The 23,538-nt window shown below is 36.3% G+C and overlaps 1 protein-coding gene across 1 annotated transcript in view; it reads right to left on the bottom strand.

Annotated features, from left to right (window-relative positions):
- LOC110108037 (ATP-dependent RNA helicase SUV3, mitochondrial) overlaps window positions 1-23,538 on the bottom strand; it is a gene marked incomplete in the record, with an annotated part of 63,835 nt that overhangs the window by 26,178 nt on the left and 14,119 nt on the right. Inside the window, 2 exon segments of the mRNA XM_028699618.1 lie at window positions 12,847-13,015; window positions 14,169-14,246. Of these exon segments, the coding sequence (XP_028555451.1) occupies window positions 12,847-13,015; window positions 14,169-14,246 (247 nt within the window).

A 23,538-nucleotide genomic window follows, 5' to 3' on the forward strand; every position in this document is an offset into this window, starting at 1 on the left:
TTCCCAAATTCCCAAATCCAAACCCAATTTCCAAATCCAATTTCTATCAGTATCCAATCAATTGTTGCTACTATATGCCAGATAACACGTATCTCTACGTATCTGATTGATGACTAGCCTTAATCGAAAGTTCTCTCTCGTGATCGGGAGGGGTAATTAACTATAGGGGCTTGCGCCCATAGGAAACCAGAACTCAGATCATAAAGTCCTCGCAAAATGAGGGCGAAATCTCTGGGTAGTGTCTTATCTACAAACCCATCTGCCTTCCAAAATTTACCTCGGAACTTAGTTCGTTAAAACTCTCTCGCCGAATAAGAAAAGCGAGCGGAGGCCGGGGCGGAGGCCGGGGCCGAATTTTCGGAGCCCACAGTAAAACATTGCAACGAGACAAACAAGAAAAATAGAAATGCAATGGAAAGTAAAGGGCATCATTATTTAACGTGGAAAAATCTGAAATTGGGAAAAAACCACGAAGTCACACCACACCAGGAAATCCAGTATGAAAATTCTGAGAAATAAGTATAGATCTCTCTTCTCTCTTGCTCTCTCATTGCTTCTCTACACTCTTGCGCCCGTTCTCTCTTACAAAACAAAAGAGAAAGTTAAGTAAATAAAACTAGCCACCCTTAAGAAAAAAGAGAAAGAAAACTGTCTAGTTCACCTTGAAGTGCTGCGGCGCCAGTTTGGAGCGCTACGGCACTCAACCTTTGTCATTTGGTCCATCTGACAGCGCTGCAATATCGAGAATACAACATCGTGGCACTCGGCATTCTGTCATTTCTACAAGTAAACTTTGCAACACCGGTGTAATATCTTAAATTCAGGTAATAAATATTAAAGAAAATATACCTTAAATTATCAGATAATTATTGTTAATTAAATCTAACTTTTTATTTTTGAATAGATGCTTTCATTGGATGTAAATATCTCAAAGCAGTTATCCATAATGAGCCTTATCTATTCCTTCCATTCCTGACATACAAGCCAGTTAACGAAAGCAATAGTATAGGCAGTTATATGGTGGGACCCATTTTCCATTAATCCCATATGCTTATCTAAGATTTCGGTTCAGAGAAATTATGAAAAGCAATGCAGAAATTCTGTTCCGCAAACAGGAAAGAAAATCATGTAGTTCTACAGGCACAGTGCTGAAGTTCACTGTTCACCATTCGGCACAGTGCCTGCTTGCGCGATTGTAAGCATTCGCAGCATTCTCTATTGCGGGAGGCACACTAGGAGAATTTGGCCTAGTTGCTGAACTCCTATAAGGAGTTCGGTAGTGTAGGGAAGGCAAGCCAAGATCTGTTCAGTGCAGAAAATTCTGACAAATTATTACAGGTATGTGAAGTATTTTTGAAAGTAAATGTAATTGATAAACAGTACTCAGGATTGAGAATGATGAATTTATTTAGAATTGTAATTATTGTTATTGTAGAAGCAGTAAAGGAAGAGTAAAAAGGTTACATTGGATAAGGAAGAAGAAATTTAAGAAAGAAGGAATTAAAGGTAAGTTCTTTTGGTATGTGCCTAATGTGGATTTCTTATGGTAGTGGAAGTTCTTAAAGAAGTTATAACTTATGGTGCCATAGATAAATTTGATCATATGCAAATGGAAAGTTTAGAGGTGACTTACAATCGTAGAAGGGTGCAAAGTAGAGAATTGGAAGAGATACCTCGGCAAAGAGGTAAGTAGACCTGTCAATATTGGACCCGATACTAAAACCCAACCCGAACCCGACCTGAAAATTTTGGGTTTGGGTTGACCCGAACCTGAAGCCGGTCGGGTTCGGGTTCGGGTCCGGAAAACCGACCGTTTGCAAAACCGGGTCGAGTTTGGGTTGACCCGGGAACCCGGAAATTACCCGGAATGACCCGGAAACCAGTCCTGACAGGCCCTGCCCGCCTGGCCCGCGACCCCGCCTTCCCCAGCTACCATGCTTGCCCCGCCTGACCCGCTGTCTGCTTGCCCGACTGCAATGCGTCGCATGACTCGCGTCGCGTCTAACGTCCGGGAGACTCGCGTCGTATTCGAGACTCCGCCTGACTCGCGTCGCATCCGCGCCATCGCCTGACTCTGCCATAACCGCTGTCCCGCCGGCCGCCTGACTCTGCCGTAACCGCTGTCGCCTGACTCTGTCGTAACCTCTACCATCACCTGACTCTGCCGTAAACGGGTCGGGTCGGGTTGACCCGAACCCGAAGCGGGTCTGGTTCGAGTCCGAAAAATCGACCCTTTTGTAAAAACAGGTCGGGTTAACCCGAACCCGAATAGTGTCAGGTCAGTTTCGGGTTTGACCCGAACCCAACCCGTGACCCGCAATTAACACCCCTAGAGGTAAGTGATGCAAAATAAATTCTAAATATAATTTTTGTAAATTTATACTTGTATATCGCTAAATTACCGAGTTAAAGAAGAACATGAATTATAAGTTATTTATTTTGCTTTATGATATTCTTATCCAAGTTTTCAAGTATGAATACATGCTCATATAATCTCAGCATGTGAGTTCAAATTGAGGCTTATTATGTTCATCTAAATGTTTTCCTAATTGATATTGTTTTAGAAAGAGATCATTTTTCTTGCTTATTATATGCATATTCATGATATACATATTATAATATAAATGATTAAAAAATCATGCAGTAAAACAAGTATGACCTATAATTGTGAAAGAATGTTGAATACTAAATTAATGTAAAATTTGGCTATATACAATGTATGTTTTACCAATATAGTTGAGACAAAAGGGTTCTCATACAAGAACTATATGGTAAGTGGGGCAAAAAGAACCCCAGGAATTATGGTACCTGCTTGGCAGCTGGGGCAAAAGGGATCCCAAAAAGGCAAAAGGGTCCTCTATGAGTTTCAATGGCGATAATGTCAGATTTACCAAGGCTCAATTGGATAAAGTTAAGAAAATATAGCCAAATCTTTCACAGAAAATTTATATTCAATAGAAATCCAAAAGCAGTGAACCATAATATTTATTATGACTTTTAATGTTTTCAGTAATGATTTCAATGTTGTAATTATTCTTGTTATGCTATTTTAATTGTTAATTAATTCTGCATAACTTGTTGAGCCTCACAGCTCACCAGTATTTTTATTACTGACTGTTTTTACAAGAAAGGGCAAGGAGAAGATTGATGCAAGTTAATTTATGCAAGTGTTTCTCCATTTCTTGTTAAAATAAATTTTAATGAGTCTACTTTTGGAGGTATGAAATATTTCAGTCTTGTATTAGTTGGTTGCTGTAGTGGCTCTCTAAGTTTATATTTGGAGTATTTGAATTATTAGATGCTTTCTTTGTTATATTAAATAATGTTTATATGATCTTTTATATAATCTGAAATGAAATGAACTGAATGAGATGTTTAGTGATGGAAATGTTATGACTATTCTTGTTATACTTTACAGTACTGTTAAGGGGTACTGTGGGGTGTTATAACTAGGTTGCTCGAGAATACAGCGTTGGAGCGCTTGGGTACACAGCGTCGGGGCATTGCACAAAAAAAATTCAAGTGCAAAACACTCGAAACCAAGCAGGAGTAGGCTTTAGAATGACTCAACTGCATCTGAATCACTAGAAAGAATTTAAAGTCGACACTAGGCACTCGGAACACATTAATCTAAGACTTTATAAAAGATGTAACATTGAAGTAAAGTAATATTAGTTCGCTAAATCTAAACATCATTCCCATTTTCCCCCATATTTAACATTGAAATTTCTTTTAATATAGAAGTGGTTAACATAAGTGTGGGAGGAAAATGGAACTAAACAAAAAGGTTGGTGGCATACCCTAAGAGAAGTGCAAGACCCTCAAAGTGATGTAGATGATAGAATAAAATATGAAATAAAATAAACTTTTTATGGATGAAATAAATCCTAAATATTTTTTATAGAGTGGCTATAAAGTCGGATACATATTTTAGGAATAGACATAAAAGTGGACAAATCCTTGATACAAGAACCAATGAGATGAAAACCTTACTTTCCAAGCACAATTAAATAATGTAGTAATTCCCTTCACTATAACCGGTTGAAATCCGAAATAACCATCGAGTATAATCAATTTTAGAACCTAAAGCAGAGGCGGAGCCAAAAAAAAATTATATAGGGGCAAAAATTAATATTAGTCCTTAAATTATTTTAAAAATACAAATTTTATTCATTGTAATCATAGATCACAAGACATATTTTTAATAAAAAACTATAAAAATACATCTAAAATCATATGCATTTCCATTAAAAAAATAGATATATCACTCTATATCTTATTATTTATTAAAAAAATTAATATTTCTCCGATGATTATTAATGAATTGAGTTCAAATAAATTGCTTTATACTTAAGATATTTTATTTGAATTAATTAAATTAATTTTAACTTTGAGCTATATTTAGATTAATTAAATTTAAATTAGTATAAGATCATTATCTACCAAAATTTAAATTAAATGTTTATTAATTCTAAATTAATTTTTATTAGATTAATTAGACATAATGGTTCACAATTAGTAAAAAAAATATAAATAATAAAAAATTATAAAGTTAATATAATTAAACTAATTGATTTACTTAAATTTATTTAAAAAATTTATCAATTCCCTCCACAAAAAATTAAACAAATATGGGCGGGGGGAGAGAGAGAGGGGTAGGGAGAGATAATGAAGAGAGGGAGAGAAGAGAGATAAAAACTTAAAAAGCATGCTGCCAAGTACCCACAATGTCACGAAATAAAAAAGAAAACTAGGCTAATGCGGAAGGCGGAAGCTGAGGCGGAAGTGGAGGATTAGTTTTAAAAATTAAATTTAATCTTATACGTACTAATAATTATATTAATATAACTTAAAATAAATTGATTTTTATTTTTGGGTCAGTGGGGGCTCGTTAGATCCTCCCCTGACCTAAATGATATACCAAAATTAATTTCTTACCTTTTCCTTCAATCTTCTATTCTTCCCGTCTTTCCTTCTACCGATCTCCTCCTCCTAGCCTTCACCTGCACTCAACTTCCGCCTCCAGACGACTGGCACTCCACAGAAAACCAAAACCAAGAGATACGAAAGGCAAAATGAGGCTTTAATTGGCCTGGGAGGGATTAAATCACTAATACTAAGCAATTTACCTAATTACCCTCATTACTAACCAATGCATGCACGTATAAGTGGAAAAATCAGAATTCTGCACTAACCTGCTACAGTACTTTTATAAAGGAACAGTAAAATCAATTAAAACTTTACGAAAATAATTCCAATCAAAATTAATTCAATAACTTCATATCTTTATAAACTGGCATATAATTCTATATACTAATGTGTTCCAATTGATGAATAGAACACTATAAAATAATTTTTGATAATTTTCATAAAAGTTGACAATCCTAGTATAATTTAATTAAAAAGAAAATTTTGGGTATTACACAGGTGCATAAAAAACTTATACAGGCAAACGGTGGTCATTTTTAGCAGGAGTTGTTTGTATGATCTATTGATCTGCATCCTGTCATGAATTCTGGAGAACCCACTGAATTGGCCCAAACTGAAATTACGTGCTTGAAAATACAACAGTAGGTGGGTGTGCAAATTGAACAATAACTTCACAATTGAATGGAACAAAGTTACCTTGCTCAATATAAACTGACAAAATGGATATACCTTGCTCAATATTTTGCTTTCTATTGTAGCTTGGCTTCTAGGTTATGTGGAGGCGCTCTATGGAGTGTGGTTTTTTTCAGCGCATCTTTCGAAGAGATACAGAATATGTATATAAAGAACTTGCAGGTTGATGTTTTTTGTTGATTACGAAATTTAAATTAGAATTTTTTTATCTTCAGAAATTAATTTAAACTACAATTAGGATTGATCCTAGGAAAACCATATGTACTAGCCTAGGTTATGAAGAGTCAATAAATAGTTGATCTAAGGCAATGTAAGGCTTTCGCTAGAGCAATTGTTAGTGCAAGCTAGATATGATTCCATCATGTGTGATATAACAATGACTATCTTATTCCATGGAAAATCATCTCCCCGCATCGGCATGAAGCTTAATTTTTCTTGCATCGGCAGTTTCATTACTTATTCAATTCACCAACATAATTTGATATTCGTGTGTTAAACACACTTGATTTTATTAAAAAAAATATATATATAGGAAATGGAAAATTGTAAAAAAATTTAATTGCTCATTGATTTAAGTGGTTCCAATTTCTTGCTAAATTTATCGGATTATTTCGACCATTTTATTATCAATTGAATTATAATTCAAGTATTCTTTCTTTGCATTTAAAGAACAAAATTATTGAATTATTTGGGGGAAAGTACCGGCTGAATCTTCAATTTTATTTGCATGTATTCAAGTATACATCTTATTAGTTGTATTAGGAAATCCTAACATTGAATCATCCTGCATCAAAAATGAATTGAGACAAAAAATAAAACTCATTGAGCTACAACTAGATTTGAAGTTCACACCTAAAGAGAAGTTGCCAACATAAAGAGTTTGTTATAGTAAAATTCATACCAATGACATATAAAGATCACCAAATTCCAAAATAATTGAAAAGTGCAGGAATGAAATGTTTGGTAACCTTGATACCATAAACCAACCATTCTTTCTCTATTTCATAAAGATATTCATAAATCTTTAATTAATCACATCTACTTGGTCATCCAAGTGGTCTCTAAACTCAACATAGCAACTTAATAAGATGTTTGGCAATAGCATTGGAACTAAAAAGTACAAACAAATTGAAGTGTGTCGAGCTGAAGAAAAAGGAAGCAAACTATGAGGGGCTTATTTCCACTTACAAATTAAAGATTTTAGAAATTAGATAAATATCCTCTTCTTGATGGGCTTTCCTTCCTTTCCTAGAATCTCATCCACATAAATAACATCCTCTTGCTTCCCAATCTCCTCTCAGACTCAGTATTTCCTTTTCTCTTCACTCCCAGTTGGTTTCCTAAGGGTGAAAAAAAGGTAGAAATGATAGATTACATCTTATTTCAGTACAAGACCAAACCCTAACCAAACCCATCAAGAAATCCTAGGATAATTTGAAATTTACAATGATAACCATGACATACAACAGCAACAACATCATCAAGCCTTTGTCCCACTATGTGGGGTCAACTACATGAATCTTTTTTTCTTTATTGTGTCTTGTTAAAAGTCAAATTCTCATTTAAATCTAATAAAGAAAGATACTTTCTAATATTTTTTAACCAAGTCTTTTTAGGACTAACTCTATCTTTCTTAACATAAGACAAATATAATACATCCACTCTCCTAACTGGGTCATTGGAAGGCTGCCATTTTATGTGACCAAACTATCTAAGACGTCTCCCTCTAATCTTATCTTCCATTGGAGCTACTCCAAACTTTTTCATGTATATGCTCATTTCATATCCTCTCTCTAAGAGTAAAGCAACTCATCCACCTGAGCATCCTCATCTCTGCAACACTTAATTTATGCTTCTCTTTTAACGACCAACATTCTGCACTATAAAGCATTGTAGGTCTCACCACCATCTTATAGAATTTTCCCTTAAGTTTGAGGGGGACTTTTCTATCACACAATAAACCCAATGCATTCCTCCACTTCAACCATCCAACTTGAATTCTACTAATAATATCCCCATCTATTTCACCATCACTCTAAGCAATAGACCCAAGATATATAAAATGTTTACTCTTATCAATGACTTGATTGCCCAACTCATAATCCCCCCACTAGATCTATTACTACTAAAATTACACTTCATATATTTGGTTTTAGATCTACTCAAACGAAAACCTTTATACTCTAAAGTTGACCTCCATAATTCAAGTTTTCCTTCAACTCCCTCTCTAGCCTTATCAACAAGAAGAATATCATCAACAAAAAGCATAAACCAGGTACAACCTCTTGCAAATGTCTATGACTGTTGACCTGTATCATATACCCAAAAGAACAAAAGAAAGAGGAAGCCAAAATTCAACGTACATGCCTGTAAACCATCGGATCCACGAACTCAGATGCATCGATGCTAACACGCGAATCCCACCAGAAATCGCGGAAACCTCGTATCTGTCGAAGGCATCCCCGAAATCCCGCTGAATCGGTGTGCAGTCGGCGCCGTTCCGGAAATCTTGCGCAAAATATGCGATCTTCTCCTCGATCGAGCCCCGTTCGCCTCTTTAAATACCAAGCCCAAGCTCCCATTGTGGCTGCTCTACTCGTTCCATACACGCAAGGCTCTCGGCTCTTCTCCTTCCACGAGCTCCCCGATCTCCCTCCTCCGATCCCAAGCTCCCCTTCCGTCCAGAAAGAGAGAGAGAGAGAGAGAGAGAGAGAGAGAGATAGAAAACCCTTACCTTACGCCGATCCTCTGCCGTTCGCACCTATCCCGATCTCCCTTGCTCTCTATCCGACCCACCTCACGCCGACGCCAAGCCCCTTTGCCCTAGCCTCTCCCTCTGCCTTACTCCTTCAGCGACATCTTCTTCCTGTAGGATCGGAAGTTAGTTCATTTTGATCGGAAGTAACCGCAGGGACTCGCTGGCTTGAAGGTAACCATCTCCCTCTCGCGCACTTCTCACCATAATCATTTATAATTAATTTATTTTAATTATGAATGATTATTTTATATTATTATTTATTTAATAATTATTAGTAATTAAACATAATTAGTTAAATTAATTATATTTTAAATATTTAATCATAATTAAATAATAATGATTATAATTAGTTATAATTAAATTTAATTATAACTAATCCCTTTTTAAAAAATAAAATAAAAATCCTCCCCTCCACTCTCTTACCTCGACATTCGTGTTGGACCGGCAAACCACCTAAGCACGCCTTTGTTGGCCGTGGTAGGAGGGAACCCGGTGCGACACCTACAATGAGGTAGGCAAGTGACCCCTCGATCCACGTGTCAACCACGACAACCCCGCGGAGGTATGAATCTTTCTAAACTTAAAACTCTACTTCAATATTCGTGGCAAATCGGAGAACTGCCCTAAGCACGCCTTTGTTGGCTGTGGTAGGATGGAACCCCGGTGCGGCACGTGTGGCGAAGCGGGGTCACTTATAAGTACCCCCAAGCGGGGGGAAAGCAAACTGTCCACTTTTCAAATAAAACGCTTTTTAAAACCCCATGCACGCCTTTGTTGGCCGTGGTGGGAGAAAAACAAAAAAAATGCTGTCGCGGTGTCTCAACAACACTAACCGTGCACGTCTTTGTTGACGTGGCGGGTAGGCGGCCTCTTGGTTTTTCCCCTAAACGGGGGAGACGCCGGAAGACTGCCGAAATTTGGATTGAAAATCCAAGGACTTGGAGCAATTTGGGACTTGGACTTGATTGAACTCAGAAGAACGACATATTACTTGTACTTGGACTCTTGAACAAAATATAAATGACTTAATAAAGAGTTGAACCCAAGTAAAATGGATATGAACTTCGACTTGCAAGGTGAACTTTGACATTGGACTCAAAACTTGTGGACATCGAACTTGAACAAGACATGGACCCAAGAGAACTTAATTGAACTCAAACCTAAATGAATCATAACTTAAGCATAACTCAATGAACATGGAGGACTTGTGTAAGACTTGAGTTGGACTCAAGCTGAATTGAACTCATTCTTGAACTTGAAAATGACATTGAGCTCAAACTTGAACTCAAGAGAACTTGGCATTGAATAATAAGATGAACTTGAAATTCACTTAAACTTGAATATGGCATAGCAAATTATGTTTGGACTTTGATTTGAATATGGTTTGAACTCAAAGGATCACAAGGAACTTGAGTAAGTAAATTCTAAGTCATCCTATGACATGTACTCCAATGAATACCAAATGGATAAATAAGGGATCCATGTATTCCAACTTAGCATATTTATGCTTCTATCTCAATCAAGTATGTGGATAATTTGGAGTTATTGCAATGACATGCTTACATTCAACAATACAATATCTTCAATGAGTGATAAGAAATTGTTATTTCATTTGAGAGATAAATGTAATTCAATGCTTAGAATGAGACTTGTAATTTGGCAAGATGATAAAGTCAATCATGCAAGCAAGGATCATGAAGAGAATACAATGATCATGATGGAAATATAATGACATGCCAGAGGCTAAGAAGTGATCATCCCAAATGGAAGTGAAATGTTAATGACCAATGGTATCAACATTCAACATACATGTTATAGTCCCTCCTATAAGCATGATCTCATTTCTAATTGACGAAAAATTGTGAAGAATATAATGTGACTACAAAATCATGATGGAAATATAATGACATGCCAGAGGCCAACGATACAAAGTTTTCATTCACTATCGAGAGATTAACATATAAACTAGATGAAATGTGCACAAATGAATGCAATAGAATCTTCATCATCAACAACAATTCAACATACAAGAATGAAGTATATACAATCTTGCAAACTATAAAGTTGAAATTGGACATCAGTTTGTACAACAATCATGCAAGAAGATACAACACTCCATACATCCAATGTGTCATTTATAAATGACTATAAGAAACTAGTCATAATAAAATCCAAGTTGCTCAGGAATGAGGATTGAAGATCTGAAATACATACAAATCCTCTACGAATACAGATGTATGTATAACATGCCATCTATGGGTAGATGCAGAAAGACTTCAGTAAATGCAATATCCTGAAGTCAATTTCAGTCTATGAAGAAATACATCTACCTACCTAGATGCAGCAGTAGCGGATGTACTGAAAAGATCAAAAATCACAACAAAATGCATGAAGAATATGATAAGTATGAGCTCATACGATCACAAGGCAGGAGATTAGTTAGTGCACTATGATCCGCCTACAAAAATCAACAAATAGTGCACGACAGTCTACCTGTACGAAGCAGCGAACAATTCTATCCAGAAGCTGCTACGCCACGCCACCGGATCTGCAACATTCATACAAGCAGACAGAAGGCGTCTTATTCCAAGAGATACCACCGCACTGCATCGTAGTTTGTAACATCAATAGGTTCACTAAGGGGAAAAATATATTCAATACCTCCGCAATGGGGCCCGGCGAGCGTGGTTATTGTACACACGTGACGTCTAGGGACTGTGCCGGGTGTTACAAGCTGAAATTCAGTTCGAAACTGATCCTCATCTATATGGTCAATAGGAAGTCGAAGCAGGGTTTAGAACTTAAACAAATATACTGGCCTACGACCAGATTATATTTGTCTTTAGATACATTCTATTAGGCTTTCAGAAGCCTACCAATATCAAGAATGTTCACTTTATAAAGGTATTAAGCCTGATAAACCGATCTCTGGATAGCCACGACAAGTATGACAGGTTAACTTACAATAAAAAGAAATTGACCTGTATCACCCCGATTGATGCCCCGTGTGAATGAGATCTCAACCGGAGGGGATTCAAATATTTTCAATTGTCTCCCAAAGTCCATTAGAAACACTTTCAAGCTCCACCAAAATCCAGAAAAATCCAAAAAACTCACAGAAATATCAAAAATTCAAAACATCTCAAATATTCCCAAAATTCTCCAAAATAATATTTAAAATTGGAAATTAATCCCAACCACTTAAAACAAATATTCCCCCTCCTCCCTCGCTCCCCCCCCGCTCCCCGCCCCCACCACTTCCCCCCACCATACCCTCCGCACAGTTTTGCCGGAGGTTGGACCAAAAAAAAATTAAAAACTACTTCGCCACAAAAGATGCTTCAAATGTCCTATGTCGAAAATATCACTAGGATCATTTCTCAAGACAATCTTCTTGCTAGTAAGGACGTGGTCGTGTCCTCTCTAACCGGCGGTTTTTGCCGCCAAATGGCACGCAGGATAACGTTATGACCCGGGGCCCTCTGGACCGAGTGGTTTTGCCGCCAAATGGGCACCACGAAATACCGGTTTATGGCCAGCGCCGTTACGTTCCTTAATTGCATCAAATCTTGAATATAAATAATAGGATATGTCGATAGGCACGAAGGGCCCTCCTGTCAGCTAAGGTGGGGTTCAAATTGTCCCCTAGACAAACATTCAACCCCGGTCTACAAGGTTCCCTTGGACGAAGCAACCCATGGCCTTGCCGACAAGGATTGCCTTCTGTCAGTTGGGTCGACTACCTCCTCTGACTAAGTAGACGCAGGGACACGATGGCGCGTGGATGACGGAACCATGGGATTCTGATCGGGTCCATCATCATTCCCCCATACCATCCGCTTTAAGTTGAGATGATACAATTTTCAAGCTTTAAATATCAAAACTATCCCCAAATTCCCAAATCCAAAGTCCAGTTCTCAAATACCCAATTCAACCCTAAATTCCAAATATTCAATGCTTTCCAATTCCAAATCATTGCTGTACTATATGCCAGATACATGTATTTTCTATACATATGTGATTGATGACTAGCCTTAATCGAAAGTTCTCTCTCGTGATCGGGAGGGGTAATTAACTATAGGGGCTTGCGCCTATAGGAAACCAGAACTCAGATCATAAAGTCCTCACAAAATGAGGGCGAAATCTCTAGGTAGTGTCTTATCTACAAACCCATCTGCCTTCCAAAATTTACCCCGGAACTTATTCCGTTAAAACTCCTCTCGCCTAAGTAAATGCAATCAAGCTGCGCGGCGGGGAGGCCGGGGCCGAATTTTTGGAGCCCACAATGACATACCAAAGAAATTTGCTTCACATCACAATAATTGATTTGCACCTAAAAAAATCACTATTACTAAATGTCCTATCAAAATAAACTCCTAGTGAAGTGCAGCATTTTTAAAAAATATAATCATGAAAAATACAACAAAAATTTACAAAATTTGTTTGTAAAATTAAGAACAACATACCCGCAATCTGCTTGATCTCCGGTATCGTGAGTTCTCGGGTAGAAACACCATCAAATTTTTTTAGCGTAGAAAAGATAATCCTAGAAATATTCAGATTAAGGCCCATTCCAATAGCATCACTGGCTACTAGAACATCGAACTCACTGCTTTCATCGTTAAACATTGTAGCCTGCAAGCTTAGAAAAGCAAATTCATTTAGCCAGCAGGTGATATATCTCGATAAGCATAGAATTTATATTAAGCAGTACTTCTCTAGAGAAAGCAAATAGAAAAAGATGGTTATGAAAGCAAAAGACAGCTAACAACAAAGAATTGAATTGAAAAGTGCAGCAAGGCTGACAAAGCAAAGAATATAGAGATCATAAATAGAATGACAATTTAGCAACAGCAGAGAATAGGTCACGTATAAGTGACAATTGAAATGAGGGTTTCTACAATCACCTATACAACAAGCAATAAAGCATAAAAAATTAAGATGACATATTTAGTAAGCAAGAACAGAGAATACGTCATCCATCTCAGGGTGCAATGAGTAAATCCAGTACAAAAAAAAAAAAAAGTAAAGAAAATAATACTATAAAACTGGCTCCACATATATTGAACTTTATAATGTAAACAATTAGATTTAGCTGGCAAAAGTTCCAATTCAAAACAAGATACCATAAATGTATCCATGAACAGGAATAAGGGTACCATAAGGTTAATTAGCATGACATAAGATAAACCAAATTATAATAGTAAAAGTGGGAATCATAACAATTTTCAATTGCCTTAATTTTTATAATTTATCAGAACTCGTATCTTGCCTTATGATTAATTAGGGGGCATGGCATAACTTATAATGAGTCAAACCATTACTAAAATAAGAAACTAAAAAACATACGGTTCTAGTGATTCAGTAAAAAAGAATAATAGTTGCATAGCAGGAATTAAACATGAATTTTCAAAGAATTTCAATATTTTTTATCTTATTGACTAGTAAGTAGGAACATATTTTATAGAGCTGCAACTTGCAATAAGCATTTTAATCAAAGATGAAATAGAACTGAATATTTTACTCTTTTTTTATTATGAAGAAAAAGGAATGTGCCGCATCCTTTCCCTTTGACTATTGACTGTTGCATTTTTTCTATTAGTTATGAGAATATTTTGGATGGAAGGATCAAACACTGAAGACAGCTTTCACGCTACTACGAGGGAAATAAACTTTCTTAAAAGCGCAGAATTTGGTGTCAGTACTATGGAATTTAACTTCCTTAAAAAAAATTGTTGTTTGTTTCGATAAACAATTTCCTTCAAAACAAAACAAACAAAAAAAGTACCTGCTTGGTTCGTGTTTCTGGCGGTAATGACCCATAGACTACAGAACATAGGTGTTTTCCTTCTTTTTCTATTTTTTTCTGAAGTTAAGAAAAAAAAAAAAGTGAAAGGGCTTGTAAGAGACAAAACATAAAAAAAAAAAGTTTTAAAAGAAAACAAATAGACGTTAGAAAAAAAAAAGTGTTGTGAGCTTTGAACAACATAAGCGCACACCTGTGTAGTAGGTTGGACAATTCTATTTTGTTTGAAAACCATTCATGCGAATGTGATTATTTGAGATATGTATGGGTCTGATGTAGTAGCAGTTCACATGAATGCAACATCTTAAAAACACGTATGTGATTTTGTATTTTGAGTTTATTATTGGCCGGGTTTAATCCGCGTGTGCTTATATTATGGATTTATTTGTGAATGCCACGAGTTGGATTCTCTTGCGTGCATGTAACTTGCATTTACTCAGGTGGGCCCCATAGGGATTCATTCCTCTATCGATAAATATGATCTCACTCAAGTTCTTTTTCATTCTGAGTTCAATTGGCATAGCGTATTCTTAAAGTTTGTAAGTGTTTGGGAGAGTTCTTAATAATAGTGAAGAGGTTATATGCTCGCAAGCAAGCTTTAAAGTTTATTGCGAGTCCCCTATAAGTTTTGTTTTAGTCCAGTGCTAATGTTCAATTTTGGTCCTTGTAGTTCATTTGATCCAATGTGTTTGATTCACTCCTCACACCTCCACTGTCTAGCCGATCCCAGGGAGGTGGGAGCACTACCCGATCCTCGTCTGATCCCCCCATCCTGATGTTAGAAGTAAGCCTCTCACTCCATATACCCCTCGGTCCAACCCCGAGACCAAGTCCTTTAGATGCCAGGGGTATGGGCATATCACTTCTCAGTGTTCTAGTCCCTACAAAGTCAAGATTATCGAAGAGATCACTGAAGAAGAATTTGATCCCGAAGTCGACCAGATTCACCAAGTGGAAGGCGATGGTGAATTCTTTGAGGAGGATGACGACACTCCTGTCATCCAGCAGCACATTCAGAAAGTTGACACTTCTCCCACCTGCATTCTGAGATGTGCACTATCACAACCCGTTTCCACCGACGACTGGCGTAGGACTACGATCTTTCACACCACCAAAATCAAGGATAAAAACTGTAAAGTCGTCGTAAATAGTGGCAGCTGCATCAATGTTGTCTCCTCCAGCATGGTGTCCAAAACTTGGCCTGTCTGTCGTTCCTCAACCCAACCTCTATAAGGTAGCTTGGGTCAACACCACTGCCTTGGAGGTAAATGAATGAAGCTTCATACATATCTCCTTCGTTGACTATAAGGAGAATGTTTGGTGTTATGTGTTGATTGTGAATGTTGGACAAATCATTCTAGGTCGTCTCTGGCTATTTGACAATGATGTCCACATCTATGGGCGTTCAAATACCTGCATGTTTGAACATGAGGGCAAAAATATCAAGCTTTTATCATCACAGTCTCGGGTTACGGATGATCCTAAATCCAACCCGGTCAAATCAAAGAAGGGACTGAACTTGATAACCATCATGGTTCTGGATTCTGAAATAGCCCAAAGCGCACCCCTCTACGCCTTAGTCGGTCGTGAGACTTCCACTAAGTCTGACGAACCAGTCCCTCAGAAGGTTCAGCCCATACTTAGTAAGCTTGTTTATAGTCTTATGGTTTTGTCTTATTGTTTAAAATTAATAAAAGTTTTGCTTATTATTATTCTCTAAATTTAAAACGTGCAAAATTCGTATTCCAATCATTTTTGCATTTGTCCTGCATCAGTGTATATGTTTGACGTTTGCAATATTTTTGCGTTATGCTAGAACAACGTGCACGAGTACAAAAAAATTGAATTTCTCAGTAGTCCTCATAAAAGTGCATGCAGGGTTTACTTGATGTGTCTCGAGCGTCGCCTATGAGTTTCCTCCGTTGCAATAAGAAAAGCATCAACGGGTTCCACACGTCACGCTACATGCATCACAATTTGGATTTTTACAGTTTTGTGAGCTTATATCTTCGCACATGAGGCAATGACAACGAGCGCACAGTGAGTTGACGAGGTCGATTTCACAAGTTTTTTTTCTTTTTTTTTTCCTTTTTTCTTCTTTTTTCCTTTTTTGTTTGTTTTATCTCTTTTTAGAGAGAGAAAGAGGGAAAGAGAGGTAGAGAGAGTGTGTGAGAGATGGAGAGAAAGAGAGAGGAAGAAATAAAAAAGGAAGAGGGAGAAAGTGAGTGAGAGATAGAGAGATAAAAGGAGAGGGAGAGAGATAGAGAAAGAGAGATGGAGAAATAGAGAGAAAGAGAGGGAGAGATAGAGAGAGAAAGAGAGGGAGAGAGAGAGCGCTAAAGAGATGGAGAATGGGAAATAAAGACAGAGAGAAACATAGAGTAAGAGAGAGGAAAAAGGGATTCGAACTGCAATTTATATATATCTATATATATAGTTTCATTGCAGTCATTTAATTGTTCTAATAGTGTATCTTATTTTATTTTATTTTAATGTATATTTGTTTTCATATTCGTTTATTGATTATCTAAAAATTTGTAGTTTTACCCCACGTAGTGGGATAAAGGCTTGATGTTATTGTTGTTGTTGTATATTTGTTTCCCTAACAATCTTTTGTAAATTTTAACTATCCTTAGTCTCTTCGAATACCATCTATTTTATGTTCTTCTAATTCTTCTATGATAATCACCTTAGTGGAATTACTTAACATTTGGCTAATTAGATTTAATTGTACCACATTCTAAAGGATACTTTTTTTCAAATAACATTGAACATATAATCACTTGAGCTACAAACAACTCTAAAAGCCAACAGTGCAGAGTATTCACACTACTCATGATTCATGCAATTTCATGCTATGTTGTCTAACATGGATTGCTGAGACATGACATTATTATCCTATCCTTCTGACATACATTGATCACTCTTTTTATACATATCCTTGCAATATATATATATATATATATTTTAAATATCAAACTTTTCAAATCTTTCCAAATTCCCAAATCCAAATCCAATTCCAAATCCAAATTCATATTGCTACTATATGCCAGATAACACGTATTCTCTACGTATCTGATTGACGACTAGCCTTAATCGAAAGTTCTCTCTCGTGATCAAGAGAGGTAATTAACTATAGGGGCTTGCACCTATAGGAAACCAGAACTCATATCATAAAGTCCTCACAAAATGAGGGCGAAATCTCTGGGTAGTGTCTTATCTACAAACCCATCTGCCTTGCAAAATTTACCCCGGAACTTAATTCCGTTAAAACTCCCCCTCGCTCAAATAAAAAGAAAAAGCGCGGCGGGGAGGACAGAGCCGAATTTTCGGAGCCCACAAGAAGCTTACAATTTCCCGTAAAGCATGCAATTACTTTAAAACCTTATAAACTCCTTTTAAAATTAAATTCACTACAACAACAACAAGCCTTTATCCCACTACGTGGGGTCGGCCACATGAATCCTTTTTCTCTATTGTGTCCGGTTAAGAGTCAAATTCTCATTTAGATCTAATAAAGAAATATCATTTATAATATTTTCTAATCAAGTATTTTTAGGTCTACCTCTACCTTTCGTAACATAGGTTAAATCTAATAAATATACTCTTCTAATCGGGTCATTAGAAGGCCGCCATTTTATGTGACCAAACTATCTAAGGAAACTCTCTCTAATCTTATCTGTCATTGGAGCTACTCCAACATTTTCATGTATATGCTCATTTCATATCCTATTTCTAAAAGTAAAGCCACTCATCCATCTGAGCATCCTCATCTCTACAACACTTAACTTAATATTATGCTTATATTTTAATGGCCAACATTCTGCGCCATAAAACATTATAGGTCTAACCACCATCTTATAGAATTTTCCCCTAAGTTTGAGTGGTACTTTTCTATCACACAAAGAGCCTGATGCATTCCTCCACTTCATTCAGCCAATTTGAATTCTACTAATAATATCCTCATCTATTTCACCATCACTTTGAACAATAAACCCAAGATATCTAAAATGTGCACTCTTATCAATGACTTGATCGCTCAAAGTCACAAACCCCCCACTAGATCTATTACTACTAAAATTATACTCCATGTATTCAGTTTTAGATCTACTCAAACGAAAACCTTTAGACTCTAAGGTTGACCTCCATAATTCAAGTTTATCTTTAACTCTCTTTTTAGTCTTATCAACAAGAAGAATATCATCAGCAAAAAGCATACACCATGGAACATCCTCTTGCAAATCTCTAGTAAGACATCCATGACTAAAGCAAAAAGATATGAGTTTAAGGATGATCCTTGATGTAATCCAACTGAAATTGGAAAATACTTGGTCAAACCACCTTGTGTTTGAACACAAATAACAGCTCCAGCATACATATCCCTAATGACTTGAATATAAGCATTATTAATCTCTTTATTCTTTAGAAATCTCCACAGCACTTCTCTTGGAACTTCAAAATTAAATTCACTAATTGATAATTACGCTCATAAGTGGGTTACTCTGCTTATAGGGGAGAATCGTAATCCTCACATTTCAAGTTCAATATCACTCCCTGCACAAACTAGAGTCAACAAGACTTGAATTTCAAGAAAGAAGCCAAAATTACAAGTTATAAATGGCTCACCATGAATCTTACTCCCATGAATAAAAAAACAATTGTAAAATCCATAGAGATGCTTAGTTTTACATTCACATTAGGCATTTAATGTCATTTACTAAGAAAATTCATTATAAAAATGCAAACCCTAGAGTTCACCATTCATATGGTAACTCATAAAGTTAACACTTGAATACAATCCTTTGTTAGAAAGCAAGCGTGGTTGACAAGACCAAAATAATAAAAATAGAATATTTGAATACCTGATATGACCGCGTTGACAAAAAATATCAACCAAATGGGAACTTCGATTCAAACTACTCCCCAAATTTTAAAGTTAATTATTCAATGCTTAAACTCTGATGAAATTTAAAATATTCAACATGTGTCAAAAAAAATTTAAAAAAAAAAGACAATCTACTGTTTATAACTAGAAGTAAAATACAGCAATCCACCATAACCGTTTATCAAGAATAATAAATTTGAGAATAACCTCAACTCATAAAGAACATATCTTTTATCAAGTAAATCAGTATGATTCATTTTTAAATGACCTCTTGTCAATAAAAAAGCAACATGTGTTCTCTAATTGATGGTTTTATCATTAAATAATACCACATGTAAATGGTTATGATCAAATCCCTTTGATCGAGTGGCTTCGTAACAAAATGACACCATTTAATTACGATCATGACCAAAACCCACAAGTTCTCCAATGACTAAAAATCATGCAAGTAATGAATCATAAGGTGTACTTAATTGAGCACAAGGCTCTATATTAACTAAGATCCACTTAAATTTATCCTCTTTATACAAACACGACTCCATGTCTACAAGATTCCATTGGACGATACTACTCATTGCTATCAACAATAATCCTTCAATCATATTAGGAGGGCTACCTCCCATAAGTAATTATGCCAGAATCCATGATAACTTAATATTATATAACCATGAAATCTTGATTATGCTTGTCAACCATGGAATCTAGATCCTTAAGTCAAATAAAGCAAATTTCTCAATTTTAAATCAAATTGCTACTACTATACACTAAGTATTTAGCTTCTAACAACTAGTCTTAATCATAAATTCTCTTTCTTTACCAAGAGGGATAACTAAAAATAGAAGTTTATGCTTATAGGAAACATTAAAGCAAATCATAAAGTCATTACAAAATCAGAGCAAATCTCAGAGTAGTATCTTATCTTCAATATAATTTGTCTTTTAAAAATTTGACCCAAAATACCATCTAACTCTCACAATAGAGCCGGAGTACGAATTTTCGGAGCCCATATGCTTGTATTGTCTTTATTGAATTTAAAAAGACATGATCAAGCACGAGAACTAATTTGGTGAGCATTATTGTGTTTAAAATTGTATAATGAAATCAATAAAGATATCAAATGAAAACGAGACTAGCCTTAGAAGTAGAGTTGAAATGGTTAAATAGCTCTCCAATCACAATATTGGTTACAATAAAGATCAACATTAAGCCATTATTTTTGTAATGATCATAGAGATGCTCACAAAAATAAATAAATCAAAAGCCACATCACCAAAAAAAATACAGAGAGAAACTTCAATAAAATTCATTGGCATGCTACAAATAGAAATTCTACCAGCATCCATATCTCTATCATAAAAGTTAAGAGGTCTCATTAAGTTTGTAATACACAATTTAATTTGGAAATGGGCTACTTCTAAGATATTTATCATTATGCAATTAATAAAATTTCTCGATAAATCAAATCTTCTCTTAATACTTTAGATTTGATGGTTTACTCTTATACCTTGTCTTCCATGCAACTCGACAATTGGATGCAACAATGCTCCACAACTTGACCCTTTGAATCTAGATTAGCAATTGTGCCTCTCAATTTTGAACGCCAGAAAGGGAGCTGAAGAGGATGCTAATACGAATGTGGATCTACTCAAAGACAGAGCTGAGAGATAACGGTAGGGTCAAAACAAAGGCTCAACGAAGTAGACAGAAGCATTCAAAAATGCATAACCAATGCTAGCATCCTCCATAGAATGGTTGCATGCGCAGATGCCAGATAGTAAAGCTACGACGAAGCTCATAAAGATGACATGTAAGAGAAAAACAATGGTTTAGGCTTGATTGATAGAGTTGAAAACACAATTGTGTAGGGGATCTCACCATGGCATAGTGATGTGGAACATAACATGCAAGGATGATTAGATTAAGGAATTTGCACGCTTAATATTTAGAACACAATAATTATATCTTTATAGTGATTTTGAACGACAACATAAAGCACAAAGAGCGGTGACATAAGCTTAAGCTAAATCACATGTGTAGGAGTTAAGATCGTAAAACAATTAATTAGTCTAATATTGCATACATGGAAAGTTTCAACAAGAAATCCATAGACTAACAATGAGATTAATACTATGAAGGATCCTTCACACAACTCTCTAATTTACTAGGCTTTAGCGGAGGACTAACACGATCTCAGTGAATCAATTAAATTCCACAATTGAAAGTAACGAGGAAAATAAAGAGTGAGGGAAAGAGTTCACCGAAGCTAGCCGGCGACGGATGGATTGGTTGACATCCCACGATCATCCACGATCCGGTTGGGAGGTGTTCCTCAATTGACAGTGCCAACGTGAAGATGATGCGTTCAATGTAGCTTTCCACGGAGTCGTCGACGTCCAAATTGAAATCGAAGAATGAAGATCGGAGAATGTCGGTCCGGTCCAGAGAATCCTCTACAAACCCATGATCAACATCCAGGTTGGACATGCATGATTGTCTAAGAGAGAGTAGAGAGTGAGAGGGGGAAGGGATCGAGTAGGTTCAGCCAAGCAAAGGAGAAGAAGGGAAAAGGGTTAAATCTGAAAATAATTTCAGATATAGTGAGTAATTAGAGAGTAATTTCCTTGAAATTTGAATTTGAAACGAGTGGGAATTAGGAGTGAAAGGGGGGATGGGATTGAATTAATTAGATCCTTAATTTATGGGACATAATTAATTAGAGGGGGGGGGGAAGGGGCCGGCCAAGGAGAGAGGAGAGAAAGAGGTTAGGCATTAAGGCCGCCCAAGCAATTAAGGGGATTGAATACTTAAATCTGAAATTAATTTCATATTTAAGTTAATTGGGGGGTTTTCCTAAATTAAAGGAGGAGAATTTAAGAAGAGTTTTGAAATTCAAATATTTTGAATTTGAATTTAATTCTCGTCCTAAATTAGTGGGGCTAAATTAAGAAAACATTTAATGTGGATTCAAATTTAAAAGTTTGGAGGGAATTATGTGGTCGGCGGCTATTGTGAGGGAGAAGGATGTGCTCGGCGGCTTTAGATGGTGGAGCAAGGGGCCGGCGGGTGGAGGCTTCAAGCTGGGGGCCAAGGGCTTGGGCTAGGTAACTTAGATCCACAAATTGAGCACTTTCCTAATATGGATTATATCAATTTAGGAAATAATTCAAAATCTGAATTTGAAATCATATTTTGAGTTGGATCTCCCTCCTAATCTTCATGCTCCACTTTTGGAAAGAGGCAAGACAATCAATTTTGGATCCATGGGAAGGGAAGGCCGGCGGTTAGGGTTTGGGGTTTAGGTGGTGTTTGGCTAAGGAGGAAGGGGTGTGGGTTAAGTGGAAGGAATCTTGTTAAGGTTGACCGGCAGCTTGGGGACTTGAAGTGGTCGGCGGGTGCTTGGAGAAGAAGAGGTGATCAGATGTAGGGGAAAGGAAGAGACAATAAAAAAATACTACGAGTACTAACCGCGAGTCTCGGAATCCACCGGCGGCTCACGGGTGATGCGTGGCCCTCTCCTAAGGTTTCTCCTCTCAAGAACTTACAAAGATATCAAGAACAAGAAAACTGAAATTTTTATTCATATTCATCATTAAATCATAATACAAGAGAACAAGCCTATAAATAGGCCTCATGAAAAGAAAAGAAGCAATGACTAAAATGCCCTTCGGGCTACAACACCACATGACCACCCCTAGGGGTAAAATGAAAAAAATAGAAATATAAAATAAACTGGTACATAAAACACATCAAAAAAAATAAGCTCCAGATCGTAGCCGCTGATCTCTGTTGTCCTCATCACATAGAGACTGGTGATGGGACAAGAAACTTGATGTGGTCGATACATATCAAGCTTATTGAGAGCAGAGGAAGAATCAATTATAGTAAAAGAGAACACAGGAATGGGTGAATCTCATCTAAGATAAAGGAATATGGGGTGATCGTGGTCTGTGTGGAGCTTTTTATTTTTGTTTTCATTCCATTTGTTGTAATCTATATGTTTGAAATGTTGTCTAGCAACATGACTCAGAACTCTAAGATAAAAATGACATCAAAATCACAGCACTTTGGAGAAGTAAATGACAAAAATATCAAACATGTTATTCTACTGAGAAAACATTCAAGATAACGATGACTAAGAAGCCATGAAAACTAGGAGACAGATAATTAATATTATTTTTTTAATAGAATAATAAATATATACTACACCAAAAACTATCATCTCACGATTTCCAATAAAAGAGTAAAGTAAACAATAAAAAAGGTAGCTGCTGCGTTAGGCAAAGTGTGGATGAATGCTGGTTGTTCCAAAATCAGACAATTGATTCCCTTTTTCTTTTTTCTACAAATAAACAACTAGGTCCTTTCAATCTACCAAATGTGGTGAGATAAAGTAACCTTTCTAATTCAACAATTAATTACCTATTTCTTCTAAAATATGCAACAGGCTTTGTCAGCATCTATGTTCTC

This window comes from Dendrobium catenatum, unplaced genomic scaffold (assembly GCF_001605985.2).
Source record: "Dendrobium catenatum unplaced genomic scaffold, ASM160598v2 fragScaff_scaffold_1347, whole genome shotgun sequence".
Classification (NCBI taxonomy): Eukaryota; Viridiplantae; Streptophyta; class Magnoliopsida; order Asparagales; family Orchidaceae; genus Dendrobium; species Dendrobium catenatum.